Source organism: Sinocyclocheilus grahami, unplaced genomic scaffold (genome assembly GCF_001515645.1).
Source record: "Sinocyclocheilus grahami isolate Dianchi unplaced genomic scaffold, SAMN03320097.WGS_v1.1 scaffold921.1, whole genome shotgun sequence".
NCBI classification, from domain to species: domain Eukaryota; kingdom Metazoa; phylum Chordata; class Actinopteri; order Cypriniformes; family Cyprinidae; genus Sinocyclocheilus; species Sinocyclocheilus grahami.
Window position 1 is genome coordinate 105,523 of NW_015506100.1, and position 10,350 is coordinate 115,872.

General features: G+C 37.7%; 1 protein-coding gene across 1 annotated transcript in view; it reads right to left on the minus strand.

Moving 5' to 3' along the window:
• Positions 1–992: 992 nt before the first annotated feature.
• pparg (peroxisome proliferator-activated receptor gamma) overlaps positions 993–10,350 on the minus strand; it is a 27,421-nt gene continuing 18,063 nt past the window's right edge. The window contains exons 4-7 of the mRNA XM_016249326.1: positions 7,483–7,642; positions 5,175–5,188; positions 3,499–3,982; positions 993–2,435 (exon numbers count right to left, since the gene is read on the minus strand). Coding sequence (XP_016104812.1) covers positions 2,188–2,435; positions 3,499–3,982; positions 5,175–5,188; positions 7,483–7,642 — 906 coding nt within the window. The 3' untranslated portion in view covers positions 993–2,187. The remainder of the gene's footprint in view (positions 2,436–3,498; positions 3,983–5,174; positions 5,189–7,482; positions 7,643–10,350) is intronic.

The window sequence follows — 10,350 nt, forward strand, 5'->3', positions numbered from 1 at the left end:
CTGTTTAATAGACCTGAGATGACATGAATGGCAACGAACAGTTGTGTTTTTGGTGACAAAGATTAATAACTACTGCAACAAATGTGTTGCTTGTTGTTAGTTAATGTGAGTTAATGCATTCATGTTAACTAATGGGATCTTATTGCAGTGTTACTGTCTACCTTAAAAAAATTATTGTAATGTTAAAAAATAAACTGTATGCAAAACATACAAATAAATCCTCATTTTTAGTGTTTAGCTGAAAATAAAAATATTTTCTGGCAAATTTGGATTGAAGTAAGTTGCATTAGTTTATAGTTTGAAACGGAGTCAGTCACATTAAACTTGCTGGTTTTGTTTTAAAATGTTTTGGACCCAAAGAAGATTGTGAAAGACATCATGGGCACATCAATCAGCAGAAACTAATGACGCCTCACATCAAGTCTCCCACTTCCCCTTCCCTGACCCCCGAAAACAGCATCAAATCCAACATCTTTTAGCATTCAGACTCTGTCATTTTTCACTGAGGTGTAACTAAAACCTTATTCTATCAAAAGGAAGAAATAGTCATGTCCCGTCCAGCTGGAAATGATATTTTGACAAAGGAGATATGCATCTACTGCGGGGTGCAGTGAAGTTCACGTTTTGCAATCACAACAGGGTGTGTTCAGTGACACACACGCAATAAAAGCCTGATGTAATGACTCAAAGAAGCTTTGCGTGTTACGGAGCTGCACGCAATCTCTGCCTGCTCAAGACTTCAATAGGAAGACATTCATTAACACACACACACACACACACACACACACACACACACACTCTCTCTCACACACACACACACACTGCAGGCGCGTAGGCGGCGAGATAAAGGTGTGCAATGAGCATATCGCATGTCAATCAGAAATGTAGAAACAGTTAATCCAGAAGTTAATATAGTTTGAAAATATTTATTTACATATCCAAATACAATTGACATTTAACGGCTTACATGTCATTTAAAATTTAGGAAACAAAAAAACAAGGCTTTAGAATGATTTGGAAAAGAAATCCTGACTAAGAAAAATAAAGCAAAACAAAAACAAAAAGTCCCTTGCAGTTTAAAAAAATTTCACATATGTAAAAGACAACATATTTAAGTTCAGAATTTGAGGCAAAAAGAGCAGATGGAAAATAATCTAAGAAAGTGTTGTATTTGCTCCATGTATAAGCAAAAAAACAAACACAAATATCAGTGGTTAAAATGAAACTACACGCTTACACATTCAGATTTATCTGTCATATATTTTGTGCATAGTTTGAGACAAACGCCAGCTCTTTGGTACATCTGATGCTAGTGGTGTGTGTGTTTAGTTTTCTCTTCTCTCTTCAAGACAAGTCACTTTTATTGCAGCCCTACATGAACAAATGCTGGAGACGTATATGTGGCACTCTTTGATAGTGCTATTTGAAACTTTCTGATAATGGCCAAAAATTAAACATAATAAGACAGGGTCTAAAAGTCTGAGACCACGAGTTCTTGCTTCTAATTAATTCGTATTCTCCTCTAATAAAATACATTTAAATATATAATAAATTAAATATAAAATAGTGACAATCACCATGTTAAACTCTTTTTTTTTGCTTCTGTTGAAGTTCAAAATACTTCTTAAAGCATGTAAAGTACGATTTAACCCACATGTATATTTACTAATTACTAATTATATCAGCAGAATTGGAAAAATCTCTATTAAATGAGTTCAACATGGTGATTGTCACTATTTTAAATGAAAATGTATTTATATTTGCCTAGATAGACACCTAGAAAACATTTACCGTATCTTTATTGTTCTTTTCTTAAATGCTTAATTGAAGGGTTAAATAAAAAAGTCCCTAACTTGCGGTGTGGTGCCAGACTTTTGCACGCCACTGTATTTATGCTATTTTTAAAAATGAAATATGGAGTGTCACTTTGATGTTTCCTGTAAGGGCTATGAATGCACAGACACAAGTGTGGTTTTAAATCACCAGGTAAAAGACTTTAACCAGCGCTGTTGCATTGGGCACGGCACTCTTGAAAGCCAGAAACGAATCACAAAGCGGTCGCTGTCAAACACCCTGTTCTAGTTTCTCTGCTGACAAAAGCTTTTTACAGTGCAAAAACTTCACCGACTACATCAGAGCAGTAAACCAAACTCAGAATCAAAACCGTGTGCATCTGCTAAACACACACTAGTACAAGTCCCTCATGATCTCCTGCAGAAGCGGGTGCAAGCACCAGTCCACCTCCGTCTCCTTCAGCAGCTGGATCAGCTGCACGTGATCGGTCACCAGCTGCCGCAGATCAGTCATCTTCTGCAGCACTTTGGCGAACAGCTGCAGAGAGTCGGGATGGCTCATCTTCAGCTGCAGCTCCAGAGAATGAAGAACCGTCTCCTGGAGATCCTCGATGGGCTTGACATTCAGCAGACCCGGTCGATCTGCCGCAGGGAAAAAACAGCGGAAGATGGAGAAGTTTATGAATCTGTCTGTTTTGAGACAGTGGTTCATTTAACCATGCATTATAATAGACCGAATAGATGTTTTCCTACAGATTTGTTCAGGTGAATCTCATAAAGAGTTTCAGGTTTTCCAGTCATATTTTGGCACAAAAAAAATTAAATGAAATAAAATAATTTATTTAAAACATTTTTTATTTAATAATAACCATCCCATTCCCAAATTCACATTATTGTGATAAAAACCTCACATTAAAAACAGTTAAATAAACTAAATTTTTGTTGTTTAAATAAGGTACATTTTTAAAAATATTTCACAATGATTTTATTTTTTATAATCACCATCAATTAAATTTAGTTCAAAAACGACCACAATGTACTGTATATTCACATTTATTTATCTGTGTTTATTTATTTCTTTAATTATAAATTTTTAAAAGAATTTTACACAGGTTGTTTATAATTTAATTAATAATAATAATAATAATAATAACGTAATTAAATCAAATTAAATCAAAAATAAATAAATTGGGCTTCATTTTCTTTATGACCCAGTCTTCCAGTCTCTCCTTTTTTAGATTCACCTGTTCTCTAAGTTTCTTTTAGAGTTTTTTCCTTCAGTTTCTTAATTACATTTTCCACTGAATATTTGATCATGTATTTGAATCATCGGAGTTCAAGGTTAGCATTTTATTGAATGGTAGTGCACTGGTCAACAATTAAACTAAATGATAACTGCCCTGCACACACTCGCAGAGCCTTGCGGTTACTGCCGAAGTGTGAATTAAACAAGCATAGTGATAATGAGTCAAATATAAGACTGCTAGCTCTGGTTTCATAGAAATTGAGGTATAACACAACCTCGTGATAGCTTAGATCACAAGAGTTTGGTTTAAGCTCAGTTGAGATTATATCATGAGTCACTGAGCTTGTGGTCGACCTGAAGTAAAAATGCAACTGAGGTTAATCTTATCTGTTTGCTTAGACAGAATAATGAGGGACAGATGAAACTTGATGAGGTTTGGCTTCTTGAAGCGGGACCCACCTCCGCTCAGGATGATGACAGCCAGGAACAGCGCCATGTCGCTGTCGTCCAGCTCCAGCATGTTGAACTTGACGGAGAACTCAAACTTGGGCTCCATCATTTCACAGAAGGGTTTGCGCAAACTCTTGAGAAACTCGCGGGTCATGAAGATCTGCCCGTAGGAGATGAGGGTGCCGTCTTTGTTCATGAGCGGCGCCATCATGATGATGAGGACTTCGATGACGCCGTACTTCAGGAGCGTCACCTGGTCGTTCAAGTCCAGGTTCACGAAGCCCGGGATGCTCTTGGCGAATTCGGTGACTTCGCTGACGGCTTCGGCCGAGCGCGACTGGCAGCTGTGGAAGAAGCGCAGCTCCACCTCGTGCATGTCGGATCTCCTGTGTTCCTGCATGGGCATCTGCCGGCAGTTGATCATCTGCTCGCCTTCCAACAGAGACTTCATGTCGTGAATAACGAAAGGCTGTGAACAAGAAGAAAGTTCATGCTAAGTGTACGTCAGAATGGCTGAAAAACTAAATTCGAATTTTGTACTTAAATATTATTATATTCGAATTTAAAATGCATAATTTCAATTAGGGTGAAGAAAAGTTTTTGGCTTCTCTCCTGAGGCCACAAGAGGGCGCATCGAGTATAATATTACTAATGCACGTTTATTCAAAGCATAAGATAACATGATGGAAAAAAGTGCATAATGTTTAAAATAATGTTTATAAACCAATTATAATTAATTAAGTTGCTTAAACAAATAAACAAAACAGCAACATGTATGTATGCATAGTTTAATACAAAGGGCGGAAAGCCAATCACACAGAGTACGTTTTTCATTTCAAAACACGAGTTGCATTGGGATGGGGAAAAACCCCCCGCCATAAAGTCTCGAGATATGTTTTTTCAAAGTTTAACTTACATGAATTTTACATGGCTTTCTAAAGACGCGAGTGTGCGACGGTGATAGATGTCCCTCTAGAAAATGCGCGAAATATGCATTCTGTGTGAACGGCTTGGTTTCAGTTTTGACGTAAACAAGATCTTCTCCGCATTGATGAGCTCTTTTCCCGCAATATTTTTTAATGAATAACGCAGCAGCGCCGCATAGTGGCTTCAACTGGATAGGTTAACAAAAACATTAAATGCAACGACACTTACATCATACAACTTCATTTTCTGTAAAGTTGCTTTGCAATGATTTGTATCGTAAAAAGCGCTATACAAATAAACAACGCAGCAGCGCCGCATAGTGGCTTCAACTGGATAGGTTAACAAAAACATTAAATGCAACGACACTTACATCATACAACTTCATTTTCTGTAAAGTTGCTTTGCAATGATTTGTATTGTAAAAAGCGCTATACAAATAAACTTGAATTGAAAACTTGAACTGAATTGAACATCGTCATCGCATCTCGTGCGCAGCTGATAAGGCTGCCTCCTTAACGCACACCTAAAATTCAAATGCAACGTTTTTGCATTCGAATGTGGATTTTTATTTTAAATTCGACGAATATTTTAAATTAAAAAAATTTGAGTGTACGTTACGAAATTTTCAATACAAATAAGAGAAGCTCACACTTAAACGCCGTTTCCACTAACAAACTATGTTGTAGTAATCGAGTCAAACAAAACCAGACTCAGACCCGAGACCATATTTTTTACGACTAGTCGAGACCAGCTCATACGAGTCCAAGTTCTCCTGAAAATAAGGTTTCGGACTCGGACTTGAGACAGACTTGAGTCCGAGTTGGCTCTAAACATGAAAACATAAATATACAAATCCATATCTTGGCATTGGTTGAATATAAACTTCTCAAGGTTTCTCTTGAGAAGTGCTGTTGCAGAGATTTAGGCCCAAACATACTCTATGCACGAAGATTCAAGATTCATTAGCTGTGTCTCAATTCAAATACCAAACGAGTCACAGCGGCTTTTCCAAATCGAAGTCTTCTTAAAACGCGTCCTTTGTTTCCCAGGCCTTGAAGGCTACACCAGATGGATCCTTTGTGACCCAAACTATCCCAAGATTAATTACATGTCAGTGACGAAAGGATTTTTTTTACGGATTACACTTTTAAATGTAAGTATTAGGTTTCAGCTAAATCGAATATCTAACGCTACAAAAACAAACACTTTAATATCCAGCGAGTTATAGCCAGTGTTTGTAGTAACGCATTACAAGTAACGAGAGTTACGTAATCAGATTACTTTTTTCAAGTAACTAGTAAAGGAACGCATTACTTTTTAATTTAGTAAAGAATATATGAGTTACTTTTTCAAATAAGTAACAGAGGCGTTGTGAGCGCTGTGTGAACATGATGTTACTGTAGATCTAGACTAAATGAGAACATGCATTTACTCATCTCACACAAAAGCAGATTCCTCAAAATCAATAAAAACAGATCAGAATATGAAGCAAACCTGCAATAATTAAATATGTTAAATAACACATTAATATACTTTATGCATTTAGTCCCATTTTATTAACCAGTGTCTTTGCTGCTGACCTTCGATGATCCAATTCAAGCATACTAAGCAAAAATGACTTTAGATAAACATAAAAATGTTTTAATTACTGAAGAGTGTTTAACTTTATTTTCCTACGTCCTGTTCTTCATGCAATTCAGAATAGCAGCACAACTGAAAGGTTTGTTTGAGCGGCGCCCTTATTCACGTCACTTCTGGTGTGAAAGGGCTTTTACATTTGCTAAAAATAGAACTTTTTTACATTAAAATCAAACAAGCAAGCCCAGCCCAGATGAGAAAAAGTAACATAGCGCATTACTTTCCATAAAAAGTAACTAAGTAACGCAATTAGTTACTTTATAACGGAGTAACGCAATATCGTAATGCATTACTTTTAAAAGTAACTTTCCCCAACACTGCTGATATCTTACTAAGATGTACTATTATATGGAGATTATACGTTTGCATTAACGGACCAAGGTGAACATGTTTAGACTGTCACGCTCGAAATTTGTATCCGACTGAAATTTACAATGCAACACAATTATGTGGCAAGGGTGCTAAAGCTCAACTGCGAGTTAGTTATATCTAGGTACTTGATGTATAAAACAGCCAGTTTAACGGCACTGACTTTGTTACATGAAGGTAACTCTACCGCCCTCTTGAGGACTGGAGGCTTACAGTACGTCGGCAAAGCATTCATGTTTGCATACGTATGTGTTGAGGGATATTATGATGTGTTCACGGACATGACTTCAAAAATGCTGTTGGACGAAAAGACTTCCTAAGTAATCATTTCAAACATGTCGTTCCACCTCAAAATCAAGTTAGGCAGTAATATGACAGGTCTTCTGCAAATGGGCCTACCAGTGTCAGTCAAATAATTTATGTGTTCAGAATGATAGTCTAACTATAATTCCTCGCAGTGTTTACTCTCCACGCACACTGGAATCCCAAGCTGATCTTTCGTTTTGTGCACATGCCCCGAATGTGGAACTGATCAAGCATGAATTAAGAAGGTTCTGATTTATAGATTTATATCTATACTACTTTTATGTTTTTATAGGACAGTCTTTCTGCAGTCTGTGCCTTTATAAATATTTCTCCTCCAAAGAGAGCAGATGTTTGGTATCATTGGCTGCGTTAGTCAAAACAAGCATCTAACAGCCTTGGTCATATCTCTTGTTAAAGACGTGTGATGCAGGCGTTTTATGTGTGGTGTGTTTGATTTGAACTTATTTCTACTGTCAACAAAACAGGAATGTTCAATAGGTTTCTTTCCAAGATTGTAATAATAACCAGTAAATAATTATTTCATTTAGGCGCACACACACACACACACACACAAGATCTCTGCACGTTCTGAAAGAAATGCCACATATGTTGCAGCAGGAGACCACACAAAGGAAACAACAAGGCACACGAGGCAAAGCGCAGTTGTCTCAGAGCGTAGCATTGAGAAGAGTCTGCCTCGAGTGGTTCAAACAGAAACCAGTTCTCTGAAATGGCAGGGCCTTTCTCATGAGCGCGGGTTCATGCTCAGCTCACCGTTGTGTGACATGCCCACCATCAGGCACTTCTGAAAGCGGCAGTACTGGCACTTGTTGCGACTCTTCTTGTGGATGCGGCAGTGTAGGTCACAGTGGTCGTAGACCAGCTTCAGCCGAATGGTTCTGCGGAAGAATCCCTGCCAAAAAAGAAAAGGAATGTCGTTAGGAAGGAAGGGGAAAAGGCTTTCCTGATGCCTTGTTAGAATTCTTTAAAAACATATCTGATCTATTCAGCTTATTGTCAAGAAGCACAATAGCAGTTCCTATAGACCTGCGGCCTGAACGCTTGCCAGCTGCCACTAATAGTTACGACACACTGTCATTTTTTGGTAAAGCGTGTTTTATTAGTTAAAGGAAAAGTTCAGCCCAAATGAAAATTCTGTCATCTTTAATTCACCTTCCAAACGAAAACTTTCTTACTCCATGGAAACATTTGGGGAAACGTACCGGCTGCTCTTTTACATTCAAATTGCATGCTTTGGATCTTCGAAAAGCATGCAAAAGTACCATAAAGATTTACCAAACAGGGAAAATTTGCGTCAGAACAAAGTGCTGTTTTTTCGGAGTGTTAAATAATGGTGCAAATACTAATAAACTGTCTAAAGTAAATCACCTTGCATGATTTATTTAAACAATGAATCATGCAAACTCTGACAATGCACTAAGGTCAGACGAAGGTCACGGCTTTTCAGTGCAAATCCTGGCATTTTTAACTTTATAACCCCAAAAGAGGGTTTGTGCTGCTGCTAGCTGTTAGTAAACATGGCCCTAAGTATCATACTTGAATGCTATATTGCAAGTCTTCTGTAGTCATTCAGTAGCTTTGTGTGAGGAACTGACTGGAAATTTAAACCTTTATATCCTCATCCGCATATTCATGAGTTTATGAGAGCAGTAACAACGTCTGAACAACTTTGAGTGAATTAGTTGATTCAGTTCACAAAACCTGATCTGTTCACAAATCAGTCTGATCCAGTATAACACATTTTTGCCTGTTCCTCAAACAAAGTTTCTGTATGACTTCAGAAGACTTGTATTATACTTAAAGCTTCAGATCCCATTTATTGCGTGTTGAAGAGCGACCTCCACATTATTGAACATTTGTAGTGTTGCTTCATAGAAGAAAGTGCTATGGGTGAATAATGAAAGAATTCAATTCTGGGGTGAACTGCTCTGAAACACACTTCATTTAATCAAGTCAATTTCTTTTTCTTTTTTTTTTATGACTGGGACACACAAACAAGAGTATTTTTAAGGCACAAATCAGCTAACAGCTCCTTAAAGTAACAAACACACATGTTCACAGTGAAGCATTTCTAAAAATCACTGGAATCACACGGAATATGAATATTGTATAATATGAAAATATACAGTGATTCTCTCTACATATCCTCAGTGTAAATCTGCGCTTCGAATCCAATCTGGGCAGTTAGTTATGCTTTAATCCAAAAAGCAAACCACAGGCCCTTTGAGTGATTTCTGTACGACATGCCACTCGAGTCATTACACACTCGAAGATAACCTGAGGTCTCATGATAGCACACTTTTATCTATATAATATATCATTACAAACGGCCTGCTTTGGACTTTGACCAGAAAACAGTCTTTGTCTTGACTCGAGGTCATATATAGAGAATGCCTGTGCAAATATTATGAAAACCCACACGGTTGGACCTCAACAAGCACGTGCAATGGCAAATGCGCTTTTAAACGATCATTTAAAAAAAGAGCAGAACCAGAAGATTTCCCTCGCCGCAGATTCTTGAGCGCGTCCGTTAAGCGTGTTTAAAGTGGAAACAATACAGGGTGCAAAAAGACGTTGACCGAATCTATTTTTGGTAGACATTTTCATATACTGGTGTAGTCAAAGACTGGCTCCATGCAGTATTTTTAGTAGGTAAAAAATACATACTGATGTGAGAACTATGCACACAGGAAAGAGCCTTTTAAAAGAGGATGTTTTTCGTGCATTTGCTCTGCCTCTTGATCACTCCACTTTTAAATTTAGAAACATTGTAGGCCAAAAATATATATAGTAAGGTGAAACACGGTGGCTTTGTATTGTTAAACAATAAAAGAGTTAACCTGGTTGGCTGAACTCGTCTTTAAGCATTGTGAAGTGATGGGACCTGCATTTAGCCAGTTTCTCTTGTGACCAAAAATGCGCTGGTTCCATTTATAGTAAAGCCCTAGTGTAGGAACATCCCAAATTTAGCATATTCCGAAATGTGTGTTTTTACACAAGCGTGCATAAAACGGTTCTGGCGAAGTCCTTTCATTTTTCAGAGAATGCAGCACATCGAGCGGGATGTGGTTAACCGCAAGATTAGCATTTTTTTTAAAGGATCATCCGGTTGCAACTTCTTCTACACTTTTCATAAATGATAAATTGTTTTTATATTGTGTATGTAAAAAAAGTGTTAAATGTGCATGTGGAGCTCTTCTGAAGCTTCTGTGAGGTGCATCATCAAAGCGCTCAGGTTGAGTGAGTGGGAAATGTGAGCACCTGAGATGTCTGGGTCACCCACTCAGATGATTATTCTTATTGAGACATATCTTTCTGCCCATGTATATTTCTGCCACAGTGGAAACTTGCCGAGGGTTTGCGGTTAAAGTGACAGACAGGTTCAGATGTATCAGGTTGGGCATTTTCAGACCTAATCTGCATGTCTGAGAACCGATTCGATGTTCTAAATTTATCAGAATGACTGGAAGAGCTTGGTGTGTTCGGGGTATTAACATATGCGGCTGTTCAAAGCTCCTGGTGTGTGTGTGGGCGTGGGTGTGTGCGCATTTTTGTGACAAATGAGAACATAAATTTGTATAATGACAAAGGTATGACATA